At 34.9% G+C, this 23,288-nt stretch overlaps 1 protein-coding gene across 4 annotated transcripts in view; it reads left to right on the top strand.

The window, feature by feature from the left end:
• CADPS2 (calcium dependent secretion activator 2) overlaps window positions 1-23,288 on the top strand; it is a 351,208-nt gene that overhangs the window by 229,423 nt on the left and 98,497 nt on the right. For all 4 annotated transcript variants that reach the window (XM_063309566.1, XM_063309564.1, XM_063309563.1 and 1 more), the window contains exons 14-16: window positions 10,576-10,677; window positions 18,561-18,624; window positions 20,004-20,127. In XM_063309566.1, the coding sequence (XP_063165636.1) occupies window positions 10,576-10,677; window positions 18,561-18,624; window positions 20,004-20,127 (290 nt within the window). The remainder of the gene's footprint in view (window positions 1-10,575; window positions 10,678-18,560; window positions 18,625-20,003; window positions 20,128-23,288) is intronic.

Genomic DNA, 23,288 nt, shown 5'->3' with positions numbered 1-23,288 from the left:
AGTAAACAAATAATAGAAACAAAATACCAAAACTTAAGGACATAAAGTGCCAAGAAAAATTCATCCAATGAAATCATACTACTCCCTGACCCAGTGCTTGAGGAAAGTTCTTCCATTCATGATAAAAAAAACCAAACAAATAAATTTGAGCACCATTTGAAATAGTCTTCAGTCCCTATGATTTCCCCCCAAATCTTTAGATCAGCAGAGAAAATGAGTGTTACTGCCACCATGCTGAAATAGTCCACTCTTAAATCATGTGAGCAGTAAATCATGTCTTACCCTGGCATTGAATCACCCACTATTGGAATATTTGCCTCAGATTAGGGATAAATCTAAAACGTATTCCTTAAGGGTAACCCAAATGCTATTGGTGAGAGACACTAGTTATTGAGATGGAATGCAGATGTTAAGTAAAATACTGTCAAATTCACAGCCATGCCCACAGAAAGATCTGACAATAAGACAAGTCCTTGTGAACTTATTTGAAATTCGGATGATGATGCCACCATGGAGTTGCCCAACCTTAGAGCTGGGGACTGCCCATAATGAGAAGGACTTGGGATTTTAAGGATGCAAGTTCCCAGGTCTCTTGGAGGAAGATAATATGTTTATTCAGTGAGGGTGTCCAGTACCCATGCAGGTCTGACCTCAACCTTGGAATCTCACTGGGTGACTTTCGAGCAATCATTCTCTCAGCCCAAACTGTGCTATAGGACTGTTGTGGGAAAAATTGGAGGAGGCATGCTGTTTATATCATGTTGAGATGAAGAAAAGGAGATATTAGATTTATCTTAATCTAATAAAGAAATGTGTGGATTTTCCCATTCACAGCCAATCATACAGTCTAAAACTATGCAATTAGTTCTAAAGTTATGATTCAAATCCTTATAATTGTCTGGAAAATAAAACATGTAGTTTTATATGTGCTTCTAATATAAGATGGGACTACTTTTTAAATTATGGATCCAACAGTATTTTAAAATCTCCAGTAGGTTTTCCATCTATTCTAAAAATTCTCATTGCCACAAATTTAAGTAATGATATTCAAACATTGCAAAAACGATTTCCGAACAAAGTTTATTGGTGATGGAATGGGGCAAAAATCCTTCAAACCCAAAATAGAAGTGTACATTGCTATCCACCCTAGATAAACTGCCTCTCTTCCCAATATTGGGAATGGCTTTGGTCATTGTTTAAAAATTGGTATAATATTTACCAATAAGGAGAGAAAAAGTAACAAAAAAAAAAAGATTTCCTATATTATTTTGCTATGGAATAACCAGTAAATCAGGGTTGCCATTTGCTCCATGATGGAAAAACACTTTTTGGCAGTAATTTAGAAGACAAAAGATCAGAATATCTATATCTTCAGATTAAAAATTGTGTTGCTTGTCTCAGGTGCTATCTCAGAACTAATTGAAGACACTACGATCATAAGGAAAACACTTCAAAGCTGGAGATGCATTTGTAATCCCAATAAACACTTTGCCATCTGATTTGCATCACTCCTCAAATCACACAAAGCAGGCTGCCCTGCACTTTTCCAGTGAAAGGAAGGAAAGTCTGAGATTGAGCTATAAAGTTTATGTTCAAAGCGTCATAGGAAACTGTGTTAGTCACAACCTTACCCTAATTTTCATATATTTGTGTTTACTTGAGTATACAGATCCATGAACTCTTGCTTCAAACTTTATTTATTTCAAAATATAATAAAATGCAAAACAATACATATAATAAATACAACAAACAACAAAACAAGGATACCCACAAGGGTATATTACGTGACAGTCTAAGTTTATATTTGTCCCAGATCCTTAATATAGCCTTCCTGATATAATGATTTTTAAATTCCTTGTTTACCTTCACTTTATCATACCATAAATAGGCATGCCATCCAAATCTTAGTTCATGACCTTCAAGTTGTAACAATTTTTTGTTCTCTAAAGTTAACCAATCTTTCATCCACATAGAGCAACATGCCTCAAAATACAATTTTACATCCAGCAGTCCTAAACCTCCACATTCCTTGGCATCCTGTAATAATTTATATTTAATTCTTGGTTTTTTACCTTGCCAAATAAATTTTGAAATATCTTTTTGCCATTGTGTAAATACTATATCAGTTGACAAAATCGGTATCATCTGGAAGAGGAACAACATCCTAGGCAATACATTCATCTTGATTACAGAAATCCTCCCCAAAAGAAATAAGTGTAATTTTTCCCATCTTGTCTTTTTTAACTTCATTCCAAATTTTAACATAATTGTTTTAGAACAACGCACTATTTTTAGTTGACAAAATTACTCCCAAATATCTAATCTTCTTTTCATTTTTAAAAACCATCTTCTTCACCAACAATTCTTGATTGTTCAGTGTCATATTTTTAATTAACATTTTCATTTTCTGTTTATTTACTTTAAAGCCCGCTAATGATCCAAAATCTTTCAATTTTTTCATCAAATACTCAACTGAGTCTAAGGGATCTTATAATATCAAAACTAAATCATCCGCAAATGCCCTTAACTTAAAGACTTCCTGTTTTATTTTTAAACCTTTTATTAGTTCATCTTCTCTAATATCTCTATTGAAAACTTCTAGAACTAAAATAAACAACAAAGGTGATAAGGGACATCCTTGTCTGGTTCCTTTTACTATCTTACAAGCTTCTGTCAACTCTTCATTTACAATAATTTTAGCCTTTTGGGACATATAGATTGATTTAATTCCCTTTATAAATACTTCTCCAAATTCCATACTCTAAAACTTTAAACATAAAAATCCAATTTAAATTATCAAAAGCTTTCTCTGCATCCAAAAAAATAAAAGCAATCTGACATTCATTGTGGTATTGTACATATTCTGTAATATCTAACACAACTTGTACATTATCTTCTAACTATCTTTTGTTTAAAAAACCACATTGATCCTGATGAATGATTTCCTGTAAGATTACTTTCATCCTTTCTGCTAACACCAATGCAAATATTTTATAATCGTTATTTAACAGTGATATTGGCCTATAATTCCTTATCAATAATGGATCCTGTCCTTCTTTTGGTATGAGTGCAATATTTGCTTCCTTCCATGTATCAGGCATTGCTGAACCCAACAAAATCGAATTCATCAATTCTTTAAATGGTAAAAGGATCTGTTCTGTAAAACTTTTATAATACCTTGCTGGTATTCCATCAGGTCCTGGTGCTTTTCCTAACTTAATTTTCTTTATCGCTTCTACTATTTCAAGAGTAGTTATAGGGCTATTAAGTATTAATTTCTGTGCTTGTGAGAGCTTTGGTAACTTTTGTTTGTTCAAAAATTCATCAACCTTTTCCAATGAAATCTCTTGCTTTTCATATAAATTAGAGAAAAAAAATTATAAAATGCTTTTTAATTTTTTTATTATCCACTAATTCTGCATTACCTTCCTGAATTTTAGTAATCATTTTCTTCTCCCTTTCTTTTCTTAATTTGTATGCTAACCGTCCTCCGGGTTTATTGGCAAATGTGAAATATCTCTGCTTAGTATATCTTAATTTTATTTCAGTTTCTTTTACCATTAACATTGAGACTTGTTGATGCAATAACTTTAATTGATAAACAATATTTTTATCAGATGGCTTTTTCTGCAACTCTTTTTCTTTTCTTTTAATCTGATCTAAAACTGTTCGTAATTTTTGTTGGGATTTTTTCCGTATGATTTGATTATGATGAATGAAATGCCCTCTCAAAACTGCTTTACTAGTATCCCATACAGTTTTAATATCTATTTTGTTATCTAAATTAATCTCAAAAAATTATTTTAATTTCCTTTTACAATCTTCAACACCCTCTTCTTTTTTCAAAATAGCTTCATTCAATCTCCATCTGAAAAATCTAGATTTTTTCTTTATTGCCATACTTACAGGATTGTGATCAGAAAGTGTTCTTGGTAATATATCTACTTTAGAAATTTTATTTGCCAAATCCATTGAGTTCCATATCATATCTATTCTTGAAAATGATTTGTATCGCTCCAAATAAAAAGTATAATCTTTCGCCATTCCATTTTTATGTCTTCAAAAATCAACTAATACTAAATTTTCCATTAAATCAAAAAAAGCTTTTGGCAATTTTACTTGTTTAACTTTAATCTGCTTTTCAGATACCCTATCTGTCAGTGGTGATGTAACACCATTCCAATCTCCCATAAAACACCAGCTTGAATATGAGAAAACAGATAATTCATCCAATAATTTCATATAAAACTTATTTTTGTCATTGTTTGGTGCATATACTCCTACTATAATCATTTTAATTCCATATATCTCTGCTTCATATCCATGAACTCTTGAAAACTCATCAATAACTGTATGTTAAATAAAAAGACAAGATTAAAAAAAAAAAATAGGTGGGTATTTCAATTTAGCTATGTACTCAACACTTTATCCTTTGTTGGCAACAAGAAGCTAAAAGGAGAAAATAAGTATGTCATGAAAAATTGTTTTGCTTTTATCACCTGGGCAGTGTTGAGATCATAAAGCTGTCTCACTGTGAACTATTTTCTTGACGTTCCCTCCTAGGGAATTGAACTCTTTACAGAACAGCAAAAGTCCATAATCTAGCTACCTGCTGTCCCTTGTGAGAATAACAATAAACATTACTCCCCATAAATGTAAAACACAGAAGATAAAGCTGGCCACCCCCTGTAACACTGATGAAGAATTCGATCACACTGGTTTTATGTTGGTCCCTCACCCCTGGCCTGGCATTCTCAGGGTGGATTTTGCATAGCAAGTGAAAATGGATCAACTACTGTAAAATCACAGTTGAAGGGGAAACTGTTAATCTGTAGTAGCCAAAAACATCAGAAGCCTGGTAGCACCTTTTCCAGCTAACAAATGTTATTACAAGGAATATGTTTTCATGAGCTGCAGCTCTTAATAAAATTTGTTAGTCAGAAGAAGTGCTACCAGACTCCTTCTGTAAAATCATAGGCATTGTCAGGAGCATTTTGTATGACATGATAGATAGTGAGGTCTTCTGTAGAACTGTAACAATTCTTCTAGGATAGCTTGACAGATGGTGACATTCTTGGGGTTTACCTTTCTCACTTGTCACTATCAGGACCTCTGGCCTCTTTCCTGACAGATGCAGACATGCCCTCGCAAAGTTTAATATGACAAGATTGTTTTCTTTACCACTGCAGAGTGCAATGTCTCCTGACAGTCAAATTAGGCAGGAAAATTCACCTGAATCTGAGGACGTTCCATTTGTCAGGGCTCTGAGATAAAGTGTCATGTCATTCACGGTGAGGGAGGAAGAAGTTACTCATTCTTTCACATAACGTTTATGAAAAAGTAGGGTGATATGTCTGAGGTTTGCCCTGTCTGATGTTACTGTACCCTCAACATTATTTTTAAAGTTATATGGCTCTCTCTCACCTGAGAGGTGACAAGTAGAAATGGTCTAAAAAGAAGGAAGCGGCTATGTGCCTACTGGTGCATCAAATCTCATCATTATGATAGATAGCATCTCATGCTTGTTCAGTTAGCATTCCATCTGCTTAAGCTGTCCTGACTTTTTTGATAATATTAATAGTATTGATATTATTATAAACTGACTGCATAGTTATATCTCTCTTCCTTTAGTTTTGCAAACAATCAAGCAAATCTGTAATTGCATGAGGAATGAGTCTGTGAGCTGGGAAATTTTTGGCTCAGATCTTATTTTAGGAGACAACCCTAGACCATGCTTCTGCTATCTCAGTCCCTCATCTGCAATGTGAGGATAATACTACCAGTGAACTTCAATAGGTTATTTTAAAGATTGCTGAGAGAAAATATGTAAAAGGCATGTAACACTTGAAATGCACTCCAATAAATGCTAAGAGTTGATACACCTAGCCATTGGTATATCAATTTTAAGAGATGGAAGAAGGAGAAAGTTCAAGTGTTCTAGTCTCTTTTCATTGTATCCTCTTCTCAAGCAAAGGAGTTAGTCTGACTTGTGATGTATGAGTTCAGGAAGAAGGATTGCACTCTACCATAGTGCTCCTATCAGTGATGGCTGCACACCAAGGACCCAGAATGATGAACAGTCTTTGCCTGTGCCCGAAACATTATCTTCAAGGTGATTATCTTCACTTTTCCTGTAGGACAAATTTGCGTTCATGGTGAACTAAAACTACCATGGGTGATTTCGGGCTTTGGGACACCAAAATTATGAATAATTTTAATTGCACTTTGGTTTGTTTTATATTGGCTTTATAATACAAAGTTTTGACCCTAGCTTGTTTGGGAAATAGAACGCAATGCTTCATTGTAGCAGAAGAGAAATATACCATCTTCAGCAGTTTGTTCGGATGGTAGGCTGTTGTCAGGAGGGTTCTTTAAAATCAATAATTTATCATTCATTTAAAATGAGAAATAACAAAGCAGTTAAGACATACTGTTCCATCTTTAAAATGTGGTGTTATTTCAAGAAAGATAAATACAGTGAGTACAATGCCAATTTTATTTAATAGGTTTGTCTACTGCCTGAAATCTAATGGGCTTTAGGTGGCTTACAGAATTTACAAATCAACCACAGTAAAAAATTAATATTTTAATTAATTAGAATTATGATTGTGTTTAATTAATTAAATTTAGTAAAATAGTAAAATCCAGTAAAACTCAAGAAATTTAAAACGATTGGGTTGAGATTCACTTCTGTTGAGTTTCAAAACAAAATGAAGAATATTATTCCAACAAGAAAGACATTCAGGGCCTGGAATATTGCAAAGAATAATTTAAATGTGTAATTTAAATTGGCTAGTTTTATGTAAACATTTTCCTGTAATATATAGTGGAACACTTGGAATGGTCTTTTCCTTCTGCTTACTCATTCATTCATTTACTCAATTTGTATGGCCACTCAGTCACAGAGTGACTCTCATTCATTATAGTTTTTATTAAAAATGTGCATTTTTGCTGGCCTGGTAAATGATAAGAGCAGATGTCAAGGAGTATGAAAAGGAAGAGGAATTTAAAATAGCCCAAATTATGTACAAAGTGGAGAAAACTTGGTGAAAAATAAGTCTTATTACTATTTGCTTTTAAATGTACTGTGTGGGTACTCATTTTTAGTTTATAGTTTTTGCTACTGTTGTTAATTTAAATGAATTATACAACTGCTTGACTTATTTTTACATTTTACTGTTTAAAAAAAACAGTATGGATGTATAGAAGTCCTATTCCAGAGACAAAGTGTTTTGGAGATCTCAGTGTTCCCTTTTTTTCTTAGACCATATTTCTAAGGATAGTCCAAAGGTTTTTTGGAAGTGAATTGTCCAGAATAGGAAGTAGTTTTTGGTGTTCTTGATATGGTCCAGCCTTGAAACTGTGTAAAATGCCACAGACCACTTCTTATTCCAGAATGTTTTCTTCCAGAACTCCAGATCGGTATGGTCCAGAAGTAAAACAGACCATTCCAGATCATTTAGCAGAATGGTCCATCTCTGAAATAGGATGTTTGCAGATATCTAATGTAAAGCAACATAAAAATGTTTGAGATAAATTAGGGAGATTGGATGCAAAATACATAATTAGGGAAATCTTTAAGTGAATTCTTAGCATTTCTATTTCACTGGCATTTTTTTAAGTAGAAAAAAGACTCAGTTGTGTAGGATTATCTTTGTCTGCATGGAAGTCTTCAACAGAATTTGAAATATCAATGAAATTTCAAATAGAAATATATGGTGTCTTCTGCTATTTTGAAAAAAAAACTAATAGAATTTTTCAGATTATAATGCGGGTGGTTATTTTTTAATATAACTTTATTGAATTGTTTAACAAGATAAATACAATACAAATATTAGAAAAGAAACATATTAGAAAATAACAAAGAATAGTGAATAAATTAAAAAGAAAAAAGAAAAGAAACAGCTTCCAATCTTTTTGACAGCAATTATAAATGCATTTATGTTTTAGCCTCTCTCTCTAAGGTTACATCATAATTTCCTTCTTTCCATAAACTACCTTTTCTAATCCTCAGATCCATAAATCACAAGTTCGTTTTCTCTTTTTTCAACAAGAAGTCCATAAGGAGTTACTGATCTTTCTCTAATCAAACAAGTTAATTTTTGCCATGTTGGCTCGTTCTGTCATCTTCACCAACCATTGTGGGTATTTCAAAGTCTTTCCATTTTTGCGCATATAATAGTCTCGTAGCAGTAATCATATATAAAAATAATCTTCTCAGGCTCTTTTCTAATATCACTTTTCAGATTTTAATGGGGGGTGGTTCTTTAGAAACTAATTTACTTTGTATAGGAATTGAGAGGAGGAACTGAATGGGTCTTGTATATTATGCTCTCTTCAATAGATAACAAACAAGGTTAAATTAATTGCAAAGTTGCAAGAAGGAAATATAGATCAATTTTGAAGAGGCTCATTCTTTTTGCACCTGCTTTGCAAGGCTCAGTGGGGGAAGCGATATCCCAAGAGAGAAGGGGAATCTAAAATTAAAAAAAAAAATTGGAAAGAGGTGTCCCCATTCTCTTTAATTGTACAGTCTTTTCTATTGTAGAAAGTACAATGTCAAGCCCTTAGCAGCCATTCACAACCAAGGTGAGATTCCCACAAAGTCTTTTTAACCCATTTTATTGAAAGGAAAAATGGGATTAGATTACCGAATCTTGAAACTGAATATATGTACTTTAGCGCACATTTATCAGTAAGTTTCTTAGGTGTGGATTCTTCGATGCTCTTGCTGACTATCTCTTGAAGCAATGGGGAGGTTGCTACTCACTTCTTTAGTGCTGGGGGAATGTGCAGATGTTCTAGCCCTGTAATATTTTACAAACTGACATTCTCTTCCAAGGCTCTGAGAATTCCATTACATACATGCTCACACATTGCTCACACAGAGCAATTCCTGAATCACTCCAAGGTATTTCTCACATTGAGAGAGATGGTGTGCTCCATACTCATAAACATTTGAATTGAACAAACAAAATCTTTGTTTATATTATTGAATCGTATAATTGGGTGGGCCTATGGAAGAGGCCTTCTGTACTCAACTTTTTGTTTCATGCTGAAAATCTGCTAGTAGAACTGTGAATGTAGTATATATCACAAATGTGTTATTTGCTTCTTCCATGTGCGAAGAATGTTCCTGTCAGGGATAGGCACTCTTATTCCCACTATGTCCTGGAACTTGCAGACTAATCCAATTCACTTCAGCATAGCTGCTGCTCCAGACAGCAAGCTACAAAGAGTTTTACAGTGTTTCCTCTGAACATGCAAGATATACAGTTTCCCATTGGGACCTCATCTGCTCATCAGAGTTCCTTCTCCCCACTGAAGCTTTCCCCCAACCTTCCTGGGTACTCTAAGAGATACAAGTGTTGGGGGGCGGGGGCGGGGGAAGGAGAGTTCTGTCTTTAAAGCAAAAAACAAGTGCTATGAGAGAAGGACGAAGAGCCGATTGCTATTTTTCATGCTTCATCATTGGCCATTCGCAGGGAATGCTGCCTGGTTCAACAGGCAAATAGAGGACAATGCTGGCGACATTTGCACAGCAGCACAAAAATAATGTAGAGGATATGATGGGCAAATTTGATACCTGTGTGAAAGTGCTCTCAATGTGGTTTAGGTCATCTCTGTTACAGCTGGCACTTCAAGCCATGATCTCTTTCCTCAGGGTTCTAAATCATGGATCCTTTAAAGCAAGCACACCTGTCAGACATGGTCTCATCTCATAATCTCATCTATTTATTTTTTAAGTTTCATATCGTAATCAAAAATAAGAATCCATGAGTATAATAAATCCAAACCAAAGAATATAATTTATTTACAAGAACGTTTCCAGGTACCACATTGGCTCTCACTGTTATTCTGAGGGGAAAAAAATAGGTTACTGCAGCCTAAAGCACTGTTTGGAAGTGCTCTCACCTGCCCATAAAGATGCAAAGTAGAAATGGTGGAGCGCATCCTGGGGGCTTGCAGGAGGTGGAAGAAAATAAATAAGGTCATATTCACTATTACAGCCATTTTCTGATAGTACTCATGATAAAGTCCAATATACCTATCCTGCTTTATGTTAAACAATGTTTTCCTGTGGGTGTAATATCAATTATAAAGAAATAAATACAGTATGTACAATCGCTTCTATCTATTTCTGGGATTTGCTGTGGTCGTTGCTCTTCCCTGCTCACTCCTCTTTAAGTTGTAAACTGTTTGCTTTTCCTGCTTGTAGATGTATTGCTTCTCTCACTTAAACAAATTAATTTAACTGTATTCCTTTCCTACATCTTGTGCAAAAATTACCAGATACAGTCATCAGCTTATTTAGTTCAACACTTCTATCATATTATACCTCTGGAAGGGGTTTTGTGGCTAGTATGTTAATTCTCTCTGTGCTTTGTTCCCATCATTCGTTTTGAAACTGGAAGTGTTGCATGAAGCTATAACTGGTATACCATGAGTGCTTTCTGAGTTTCAAGAATGAGTGAGTTAAGAAAAAGTGTGAGAGAGGGTGTTTGTGTGTCTGTGTGATTATGCTTTTAAGAAATAAAAAAAATGCGCATATCTTTTTAAATCTATCAATTTCAGGCCTGATGGAATTGGCACTGTAACTGTTGAAGAGAAAGAAAGGTTTGAAGATATTAAGAAAAGGCTTTCTTCCCTTTTAGAAAACCAGATAAGCCACTTCAGGTGAGTGTTGTTTGCATTTTGTAACTTAGACATGCATGAAGCTGCCAGGAAACAACAGAGCAGGGAGTTAGGCGTTAAAGCCTGGTAGGAGTATTTTGAATAATAATTCTGTTTTTATAGAGAAGTCAAGGCCTTTTGGAGACATATACTGCATTCCATGCCTAGGATTTCTGAGTGTATGATATTTTCCCTACCAGACATTTCAAATCACGTTAACTGTGCTGATTTTGTGTTAAATTAGCACAAGTACCACAGCTCTACAAACCACCCCTTATTAAGTAGTGCACAGTTTCTTGTTTAATTACTCTAGTGCTAATTATTACCTATCATGATAATTTATCTTTTAAAGGAGATGGAGGGGATTTGTTTATGCTTGGCTAGTTGGATTCTATCAGGAGGTTCAGTGATGCAAACCACTTGGAGAACCTAAGGTCAATTGAGTCTTCCCTCTTCTCCCTCTGCTACCGCTGCCCCACGTTTAGCCCCTTAACTATTAATAGCAAGCACTGACTCATGTCATAAAACCTGAAAAAGAATCCAGTGGCAAAAATTACCCAGGTCCACATTGCTGTTTGTAGAAAGAAAAGCACTATCCTTTTTAACAGCAACTTGGCACTGGGAGAAAATTGTTATCAAAAATCCATTTTCTGGAGAGGGAAAAGGATTCATTTCTTCATTCCTCACCTTAAAAATGGAGCCCTGTTTTCTTGCACCCAATTTCCAACTTTCACATGGTTTCCAGAGAGAATAAAAAGTCCTGAATTTTTAGTGGCTTTGTTGGGCAAATAACCCAAGGTGATGGCAGAGGTTTAGTTTATTTGAAATGGGCCTCTAGCAAGGTAGACTTAATCACTCGGAGCATTAAAAAGGGAAGGGTCTGTCCTCAGAGGTAGATGCCAGCAAAGGATAAGGAATTGGCTCTAGAACCTGCAGAGCAGATTATTGTTTACTTGGTTTGTCCTAGTTGCTAGGATAAAATAAAATCTAATATGGGGGATCTATGTAGATTTTCTAATATATTACTGATAGGGAGAGCAAATAATATGTTACTATACTTTATTTGTTATTGAAAAATAATTGCCTGTGTCAGTTTTGCCCAGCCTAGTTGCTCTCATGAGAACCAGTTTGGTGCAGTGGTTAAAAGTATCAGGTTAGAAACTGAGGGACCATGAATGCCAGTCCTGCCTTAGGCACGAAGTCAGCTGGGTGACTTTGGACTAGTTGGTCTCTCTCAACCCTAGGAAAAAGGCAATGGCAAACCACTTCTAGAAATGCTGCCAAGAAAATTGTATGGACTTATCCAGGCACTACCAAAGTCAAGACAGACTTGAAGCACCCATAAAAAAAGAGTTGCCCTCATACTGGCTGGGAATTTTGTCTCAGCACATTTGAAAGAGAGCAGATTGCCTTCTGGTAAAAAGATGCTTGTGACTGGCCATGTCCACCATGGTAATTGTTCTATGAAATTTCTCAAAATTCTAAACATGGCCACTGGCCCCAAATGTTGGGACCATTTGTATTAGGAGATGTGAGATATAGGAGCCTTATCAGATGACATGAAACAAGTAGAATATATTAATTTATTCATATTAATATAAATATTTATTTGTTACTCCTAATGTCATATTTCAAAGTGTGAGATGCAAGTGTTGAGCAGCCAATTATGATGCAAGGGAATCTGGCATCATATTTCTTTCTTGAAGGCTACATTGGTCAATTCAAACCCAGAATCAACTACAGTTCAACTGATTTGGTTGATGTAGTTTAAAGCTTATTATGTATTCTCATGCTTAGTGTTAATAAAGGGTTGGACAGTAGCATTTTGTTTATTTAGAATGTAGATACGGCTATTTATTTTATTACAAATTCAAAGCAATTTACTTTTTTAAAAGAATCAAGAAATATGTCTAGAATCCCCATATATGGATCACTTCCCTCCTAGATGAAAATTAAATGGAGGTAGATTCAGATATCACCCAAAACCAGAATCTCAGTCTTGGCAGGATTCAGCTTCTCTTTATCATGATAGAATTCACCACCATGGCCAGATACTAGCCCTTGTCATGCAATATGTGATTCAGATGTAACATAGTATTGTGTGTTATTACCATAGGACTAGATGTCCTAGTACTAAGTGTATAACTTGGCCTTTAAGTCCTTTTTATTTTAAACATTCATTAGACACAAATCTAAGTTGACATTCTGAAATGTTTGAGTGTTTTGTGATTTGTGATAGGGAAGCTATTTATGGAACTAAGTATCTTAGGACCACTGTGAAAGAAAATTGTACACATTAATTAAATGCTTATTTCATGTTTCATTATTTGGAATTATATGTGCTTCAACTGATCATTCATTTACTGGTATGTCATAACAATATATAAGAAGCCTTGTGGGATAATTTGATTGGAAACTTAACTCTGGGACTGGCGGCATTTCTTTATACTTTTATCATTTGAACAATAGGAGTAAATATAGGAAAGTGCAATTATACTTTGAGAATTTCTGGATTTGAGATTGAGGTTGAAGTCACATTTCTTATTTGCCTTGGAGTACATTTCACTGAATTAGCTTGGGGGCTACATGCATAGGAATTCACTACAGATTCTTGCTAATTTATAAAGATTCTGTAGAATTGCTAATATAATAGGAATAAGAAAGAAGAATGGTATCCCACTGTAAGAGCTGCCCACCCAAATTTGTCCAAATTTTATTTCCAGGTTTTCTTATAAAGTTGCAAAGATGATTTCTAAATTCTTTATCCTGAGCCTATTTCCAGTTGCAAAGTGATGCTGAAAGATGACATAAAGTAACAGTAATGAACACACACTTGTTAAGTAGATTATAACAAGATAGAAAATCTTTGTTGAAATAATTAATTCAAAACTGAGAAGTGGAATTCCTAAAATGATAACAGGTTTATTCACTAAGAGGGGACTTCTAGTTATCAGCAACAAGTTGTATCTACATTGATCTAAATTGGTGATATCTAGGGTAACCCACTGAAATCATGGAAAGGCTTTCATCTAGTTTTTGGAAATTCCTCTTCAGCAAAAATCTACAGATCTTTGTGTAGCGTTTTTCAAGGCTCCTATAGGAAGGAAAGCGCAGGGAGATTGCTTTCCATGGCCTATTTGTTTATGCCTAAATCTGGATACAATGCTATGTTGGAGGTTGAAATATTCTGTATGTGCATGTGAGCCCTCCTGAAATGGGAGTCTAACTAGATCAGGGATTAATGAAGTAGATTTTAGAACTATAACAGACAGGATATTAATTTACAGGCATAGACAAAGCCTAGCACTAGGGAAAGTACATGCTATCAACCAAAATCTTAAAAGAGCATGTTCCTGGGAATGTGTGCATAGGAAGAAAGACAGAAGGAAATGTCTGTGGGTTAGCAGTCCCTTTGACAAAAGAGTACGGAGAGAGACAGAAAAAGAGGGGACACAGTAAATACTTAACTCTATATATACCCTATTGCCCAGAGGTGGTCAGTAGGCCATGGGGGCCTGTGTTACTAGATTTGGACCTTACACTTTAGGAACCACAAAAATGTCTTTTGGAGACTTGCCCATTTTATACAAAATAAAATGTATTTATATCAGTGAAAATGAGAGAATTAGATGGAACCCACTGTATTATAAAAATGGGGAACCCATTATCTTCCAGATGCTGCTCAGAACAGTTCTCTGCAGCCGAAGCCAGCATGAGGGAAGGGAAGGGAATTAGTCAGCAATATCTCGACGGCCACAAGTCCCAATCCTGTCTTATAGGAAACCATGTTTAGAAGAATTAAAGCAATCATGGACTATGGTGGCATTACCAGAAGTCGGTGATAGAAACAGAAATACAGAATTAGTTTCTCACAATAAAAATTAATGCTTGTAAAACAGTAAATTTTTAGGTGAAAGATTGAAAGAGAAGGTGGTGGATCAGGCAAACATAGAATTATGGTGAGCGTGTGTGTTAAAGAAAAATTTAGAATAGTTAGTTTTGAGGAAACAGCATATATAGTGCACATAAACATTCCTATCACTGTACTCCCTTTTCTGCGACTTTATGCAAAATGAAGGAAAAAAGTTAACAATCTGAAGAAATTAAAGGCTGGATATAGGAGATAAGAAAAGGAAATTAACTAAATTTAGTTTACATCAACATTCACTGTACTACTTCATATTTTACTGTCCTTCCAAATTGTCTTTGCTTCTAGTGCATCTATATACTGATTCATACACAGTCTTCTGTTCTTTAACCTTTCTTCTTGAGGATCTTGTCAGTGCCATCCAATCACAACTTTTGTGGTGTTTCCATTTCTTTTAAACTATTTGTTCTTCCTTCATCTATTTGTTTTGTGATTCAGTCCTGATAATTCTCTCATAAGACCAAGACATCCCAATATATTCCTTTTGTACTGGTCATTTTTATATTCAATATATATTTACCCAATCTTTCTTCACCCCAACTCTTCTTGTTCTACCATATACACTTCTTAAGTACCCCATTGCCACTGCATTTAAATTCTAAGTGTCTCCTGACATACAACAAAGTAGACGGGCATTTTTGTACATAAATCTCTTTGCTTCTTCCAGTATTGATTCCTCACAGTGGACCACATTTTACTGTGTGAAGAATATTTACTCCTCTTTGCTTCTTTCAGTATTGATTCCTCACAGTGGACCACATGTTACTGTGTGAAGAATATTTACTCCTTACATTTCTACCAGCATTTGTATATCTCTTAGAATTTTTCCATCCATCTTGCCATATTTAATAAACATTCTACTAAGATACACAGTTTAATTTTTTACCATTTATATATAATATAGTGAACTGCATTTTTCCATTTTAAATGCAATTCCCATGGTCTTCAATAAATTAATGTTCAGATCCATACTTTTCAATGTATCATACAATCTCTTACATTTACTGATATCATTGGACTTTCAGAAAACAACATGACATCACCTGCATACAAAAACACAGACACACATTCATGTTCCAAACCAACCTATTTGTATACAGGTAGTCCTGTTAAATGACCACTTGTTCAGCGACTGTTCAAAGTTATGATGGCACTGAATGAGGGGGACTTACAATGGGTCCTCATAGTTGCGGCTGTTGCAGCAGGTGCTTGGCAACCGGCTTGCAATTACGTTGCAGTCTCCTACAGTCACATAATCACCATTGGCAAACTTCACTGTCATCTTCCGACAAGCAAAGTCAATGGGGAAGCCGGCAGGAGGTCACAAATGGTGATCACGTGACCGTGAGACGCTGTGACCACGCAGGATTTGCCTGATGATGGCAACTGATACTGCTGTACCTGTCGTCGTAAGTCGGCACAGTCATGTGACATCGCACTTTACATTGCTTGGCTACGGAGTTGCCAGTCCCAATTACCATCATTAAGTGAGGAATAACTATACGTTTATTCATTAATACATTAAACAACTAAGCGCGCATCACATATCCTTACCTTATCCCTTACTGTGTTGAATCATTGCCTAAGCATTCCATTTATTTTCACACATGCTTTGTTTTCATCACATACAATTCTTAGCACCTTCAGCAACCAACCTCTCCCTAGATATTCCTGCAAAACATTCCATAATACAAACCTGTTCACTTCTTCATATTTTTTTCTTAGATGAATAAATATACTTTTTTTAATGTGTACCCATTTCTCTTTTCTAAAATATATTTTCAGTAGACATTTCAAACTAAGTGTATAAACAGGCAAAGAAAAGGGATAAAAGAGTGAAATAAGAATAAATAAGCAAGGGGTTTAAAATGACATAAAGTTTATAATTTTCCAGTATATAATCAAATAATTGTGAATAATTGAATATACTATATTGTTTTAAAAGCCTGAAAATCACTATTAAGCTCTGAACAAAGTATAAATATCAGGAACCATGGTCAGCACTATATAAATCAAAGAGTGAAATTATGAACTTTAGAGCCAGTTTGGTATAGTGGTTACAGCATCAGGCTAGAAACCGGGAGATGGTGAGTTCTAGTTCTGCCTTCTCTAGTTCTCTCTCAGCCCAAGGCCAGTTCACTCTCCTGGAAGCTCCTTGTTTAGCTCTTTTCACCTGCATCTAAAATAATGTTTTATTTCCATCAAGACATTTCTTCATTTCCTCTGCCTCTTTTAATCTTAACCATTCCTTGGTTGCTTTGCCTATATTTTTTGCAGCTGTTTTTTGTAATCTACGTATAATTATATAATCACTTTCTCTCCTAATTTATTTGCAACAGTCACAATCTGATATGCATTTTATATACTAAATGAATGTTCGTTTTCTTGCTTTTTAGATGATGGTAGAGTGATCATCTATAAAGCAGCTTTCTTGTTTGCATGAGATAAGTGCTGCTTGTCATTTCCACATTTCATATATAAGGTAGTCCTTGACTTACCATCACAATTGGGACCAGAATTTCCATCATAAGTCGTTGCAGTCATAAGTTGAGTCACCACGTGACCAGACCTAATTTTACAGCCATTTTTACAGCAGTTGTTAAGCAAATCACTGTGGTCGTTAAGGGAATCCAGCTTCCCCAGTGGGCATGCTTTGCTGGAAAAGGCAAAAAAGTTGCAGAATGCAATAGTGACTGCAGGAACCTGCAACCGGTCATAAATGTGAGGTGGTTGCCAAATGCCAGAAATGCAATCGTGTGACCATAGGGGGGTGGTGTGATGTTTTGCGAAGCTTGGAAGTGCTTTACAGGCCATAAAGCACCCATTCTGAGGCCATCATAACGTGGAAGTGTTGTTAAACGGTCATAAGTCGAGGACTACCTGTATATATTAAAAGTTTTAAAAACAAGGGTAAAAACTAATACAAACTAATATAGAGTAAGGAAGAAAAAATAAAAAGAAAGAAATCAAAGAGCTAAAAGTGGAAGAAAGAAAAAGGAAGAGAAGGAAGAAGAAAGAAAAAAAGAAAAGGAAAGGAAAAATAGAAAAGAAAGAAAAAAGATACAAAGAAGTGGTTTCCGATCTTCTTTATAGCAGTTATAAATATAATTACAAATTTAGTTCTTTCTCTAAAATTACATTATGACTCTCTTCTTTCTATAATCTAGATCAACCAAACCATAAATCATAAGTTCATTTTTTTCTGTTTTCTGCAAAAAGTCCATAAGGGGTTTCTAGTCACCAAAAAACATAGATATTGTCTTTTCTCTAATCAAGTTAATTTAGCCATCTCAGACAGACAGACAGACAGACAGATAGATAGATTAGAAGTTTTAAAAACAAAGGTAAAAACTAGTACAAACTAATATAGAGTAAGGAAGAAGAAAGAAAAAAAAATCAAAGAGCTAAAAGTTCAAGAAAGAAAGAAAAAGTAAACGTCATTTCCACATTTCTTTTGCTGTTTTAAAAGACCTTGTTCAAAACACAGTAATGTTTAGTAATCTAGTAATCTACTGATTGATAATGACTACCCTGATTTTTTTCAAAGATTTTCAGTTATTAACCAACTAAATATTGTAAGGTAGTAATGCATTTTTTGTTTACCAGCAATAGTTTCTACTAGCTTTTCCAATCTGTAGTTGAGGTAGTAGATGTTTTAAATATTCTTTACACAGTTGTATGTCTGCAGAGAAAAAGAATTTTATTCTGGTCTCAGCTCAGTTAAATCAGATACATAAATAGCTAAATCCAGATCAAGTAAGAGCAAAATAAAAGTAAATACAAATTTTAAAATATGTGGCTGTTCAGTCAGAAAGGTCGCTTCTAACATTTTCTCCCTCTTAGGCAGACAGTAGATTATGCATTAAATTATCTAACAAAACCTACATAATTTTAATAAAATCTACATAATTTACATAGGAGAGCTTCTAATATGCTGTGTTTGTTTGTCTGTTTGAAGATACTGCTTTCCTTTTGGGCGTCCTGAAGGAGCTTTGAAAGCTACCCTTTCATTGCTTGAGAGGGTAAGTCCATGAACTAAAACCAACCATTCTTAAGCTGGTGCCCTCCAGAGGCCTTGATCTGCAACCACCATAGTTCCTATCCAGCTCTATGCTGTTAATACACTTACACTTATTATTAGATTTTTATCCCAACATATAATGTACATAATATTAGCCGTTGTCCTGTGCATACTAAAAAGTCCCAAATCCCTTGTCTTGAGACATCATCCCCTTCATATTTTACTCGTAACTTTTTGTTTGTAACATTTCAAATACTTTATATTAATTTTTTTACAAAGCGTCCTGACATCAACATGATTTTTTAAAAACAACCTCCAAATGCTCTTTTTAATAAGAACAATGACATTCAGTTTTAAAAGTATGAAACATAAATCCAACTCAGTCATTTTTGGCACTCTGCTCAAAGTACTTTCCAAAATAACCTCTAGAGAACGAAATATTCTTAGAAAACTTGAGTGCTGGCTAGTATCTGCAGAGTTAAATTTGGATGCATGGTTTGTCCCCGTAAGCCTTGTAATCAGCTGGATACCTTAGTAAACTCATTTGTCAATCCCTGTCTATAAAATTGAGCTCTTAATTACCAATCTCACAGTGTTAATATGAGGTTAATATGCATTAGACTGTAGCTGCCATGGAAATTTGCTACATTTGGTGAAGCATTTGATTACTTCTGTTCAACTTCATTCTTGGCAGGATTGATCCCTGAAAATCACCAGACAAGAATTAGAAGCCCTGACTCAGATGTTCACTGACCAGATTTTTTCTTGTGCTGCTCCTAGATGCATATCCTATATTGAGCCAAAACATGGGAATTTGGCTATAACACAAGAATTTATGCTGGTGCTTTTGCTAGAGTCCTATGGTATAAATGCCTTGACAGACCTTTTTTCTTAATTCAGCAACATGCAATTAAAAATGTAGTCTTGTTTTGTAATTTTGAATCCTAATGAGTTTATTGTGTCTTGAGTTCTTGTAAGCAATGGTCTGTTTCATTTTCCTGCAACTACAAATAGATTTAGACAAGTTGCTGTATGCTCTGACTTTCTGTCCACACACTCACATCTAAAATGTAAAGACAAAATTAGGCTAAATTTTAGGCTAATAAAAGAGCTACCATTATGTATGTGAAATTGGGCACGTGCTATTTACATTTTTATAATTTTAGTCTTCTGTTTATAATTTTAGTCTTATGTACAACCTGTCAATGGGCAAACCTTAACATTATGACCTCAACAATGATTTTAACATAGCTTTCATCCATTAATAATTTCCTTTTCAATTTCCACATGTTACAAATGCTTTTTTTTTAAGTGTATTTTTTCTCTCTTCTGGGAAGATACGATATCTGACCAAGAACTATTTGATTGTCTTTGGCACAGGTCTTAATGAAAGACATTGCTACTCCCATACCAGCAGAAGAAGTGAAGAAAGTGGTTAGAAAATGTCTAGAGAAAGCAGCCTTGATCAATTACACTCGACTTACAGATTATGCCAAAATAGAAGGTTAGTACAGTGATCAGCTACTGTAGTGGCTGTAAAAGCAATTGGTGCCAATTCATTGAATACATTCTGTGAGCAGCCTTCTCTCTTTGCTGAGCAAAGCCTGAACCATAGCAAGGGGAAATATCTCATTAAAATCTCAGCTGGTGAACTACTGAGCTTTTTCCTATTCATTGCTATAATATGCCTCCTGGGACCATGCTTGAATGAATGATCTTTGCTTTGTGCTGAAGTTGTCCTTTGTCCTTTATTTTAACGGCAGTTTTATGTTTCACAAAAGTGGCTCAGATCAGCCTGTTCTGGTAGACATTCTCTTACCCAGTTTTGACATTCAAACTCAGTTGCTTCCTACAGCAAGAAGTTCCTGTTAACTGTCAATCTAGAATTATTTTTACTGATCCTTATAGAAATTTAATATAAATTATTGGTCTATTTTATTAATGGGCAACTGATAAAATACAGTACATTGCAAAATTAATTCAAGGTCCCTAGCTTGTGGAATGATGCATGTATAAAAGTAAAGAAAGGCCCAAAGGTTTATTCCAGGAACAAATCGTTTCTAAGGTTTTTTCAAAGTTTTCCTTTTAGCCAGGAGTGACTACTTAATAATAGTTAGATCACCAAAGTGACTTGGAAACTTGACTTCCCAGAGAAAGAAGGGGGACTTCCCAGAGGCAGGACAAGTTGGGAGCACCAGTCAGTGGGCAATCACTCCCTCTGCAGCTCTGGAGGTAATGCTGCAAATTCTCTTCAAGAGCAGCAGCTGAGACTATTAACTTATGAAGCAAATCAGCTTGGCTAGCAAAGATCTGTGGAATTCCTACACTGTTATGGGGATATAGATGTGTGGTACAAACCTTAAATCAGCCCAGCATTTCCATGTGGAAAGAGCCTCAGACACAGGTGGAAGCAAGCACTGCCAAATTATTTATAGTCACATTGACAGCGGAGGAAAGAGATCAGTCTTGAAATACTATTGCATCAAGATCCAATGTTCATCCAAGATAACCCACTGATTTATATCTGGTGTTAGCTAAAGGGTAGTATATATTCCTTTATTCATGTTTGTAATTGCTTTGAAAGACAAACTATAGACGTACTGGGTTTATGTTGAGCTAAATACCTAAATCTATATTTAAATATTTGACTCTATGAAGCTGATTTATCAAATCAATCCATTTCAATTAGATTCAGCTTATTATTGGGAAGACCACCTTCCCCAACCAGGCATTATGAGGGCTGAACATCTCATCTAACACATCTGAAAAGTACCAGGTTGGCAAAAACTGATCTGTACTGATTGGCATCAGTGTCTTACACTGGGCTTTTTCCAATTCCTATCTGGAGATGCCAGGAATTTTACTCTGGAATCTTCTGAATACAAAGCATTTTTCTATACTAGTGTTAGTTGTGGGAGTAATAGTAATATGAGTTTTTTACAATTTGTGTAAGTATTATTGTAGGCTCTTCCAGTTTATATTCAATTTGTTACAATTTATTTTTAGTATAACTGAAATTGCAGTCATGAATAAAATTTCCAAAATCAGGGGAAATGAATATGCTTAGTATATATAATCATTTGTTTTAACTTATTTTTCTCATTCTTCAGGATCACTGACAAACATGGGTTAACCAATCTTTTCACTGATTAGCCCCAAAAAGCCATCTCATCACTATAGCAACCAGTATTATACCATGGGAATAACAACATGGAGGCACCTTAGTAACCAGTTTATCATAATTAATTAAGATATCATGTTGTGTTTAAATGAAGGAGGATGTATGTAGATCTTTTGGAAAATGAGAAAGTTACCTTTTCACCTTCAGCGAGCATCCAATGCATGCATGCAGCAGGGGTTCTTGCTGTTCAATTATCTTGAGTTTTTAACAAGCTTGTTTGGAATAATTGGTGTAAAAATAGAAAGTTTCTAAAAGAAGTCACCAAAGCTGGGCTGAAAGTCAGCAAAGTACTCTTGGCATAGAACTCACTGTTTACAGGTGAAATAAATATATCTTTACTTTATATTCTCTAAAACATCTGAAAATGTAAGAAAATAGTCTTCCTCACACAGAGCATGGATAAGAAAGCTTTAAAGTTCCAACTGAATATCACCGGCAATATCACTTCTTTCTCTGCAGTTGAACCACATACATTTAATTAAGTAGAGATTCATAAGTCAAAATTCAAATCTTGTGGTATGTAGCTCACAAATCCTGCCTTTGTCTGAAATTAAGCATGTCTGCATCCAGGCAATTCCTGGGTCAAGGAAAATGCCATCTTGTGTCCTGTGGGCAAAAACATAAATGCATTATTGGAGTAAATAAGAATTCCATATTGATGTGGCCACAAACATTAATGGTATTACTGTTATAGAGCCATCTTATTCTTGGATAAGGAGGACAGGAGATGTGACAGAGCAGCCATACAAATGGGATCTGTATCATGCCAGCACACTACAGTGATAGCAGGCAGTAGAGGAGCATCCATTTTGTAAATCGTAACACCAGTTCCAGTAGAATGGTAGTCACTGTAGCAACTCAGGGCTGACACAGTGTAAGATCATTTTCATGGGCATCTGGAGGACATAAGGAGGGTTTGAACAGGAAACACGCTGATTCTACTATAGTATAGGATGTTTCTTGCAATCACTGCTTTAGTTCAAAGAAGCCCAAGAAGCAACATTAGAAAGATATTTTTTCTGTTGTCAGAAAACAATATTTAATAGCCTGTTTTAACAGAAATGGTCTTATAAAATTAGTTGAGTATTTCATATGAAAATTGTAATACTCATTGGTTAGAAAATAAAGCTGCAAGCAGTGTGTGTTGCTTCTTCTATTGTTGGTGATTCCATCAAATTTGAGTCTATGAGGATAAAATAGCATATTGATTGCTGTATAAACTTCCTTTTTCAAAAGGATGCAGTTATTTATTAATACATATTTTTCTTGCCAGAATAAACAGTGGAATAAGAACTTAATTACATGATACTTGTAAAGAAATAGTCTCATCTTTTTCTGATTTTTCCCCCCAATCTTTCCTTATATCTAAGCTACAAATGAAAAGGATCCAGGATCCATGTATATATTCAAGTGTGAATTCTGCAGTTTAGTGCAATTTTATATATATATTTTTTTCTCATACAATGTTTTTTTCTCTTTCAAAA

The sequence above is a fragment of the Candoia aspera genome, chromosome 7, assembly GCF_035149785.1.
Source record: "Candoia aspera isolate rCanAsp1 chromosome 7, rCanAsp1.hap2, whole genome shotgun sequence".
Classification (NCBI taxonomy): Eukaryota; Metazoa; Chordata; class Lepidosauria; order Squamata; family Boidae; genus Candoia; species Candoia aspera.
The sequence above is the reverse complement of the archived record's forward strand: the minus strand, read 5'-3'. Positions and strand labels throughout refer to the sequence as shown.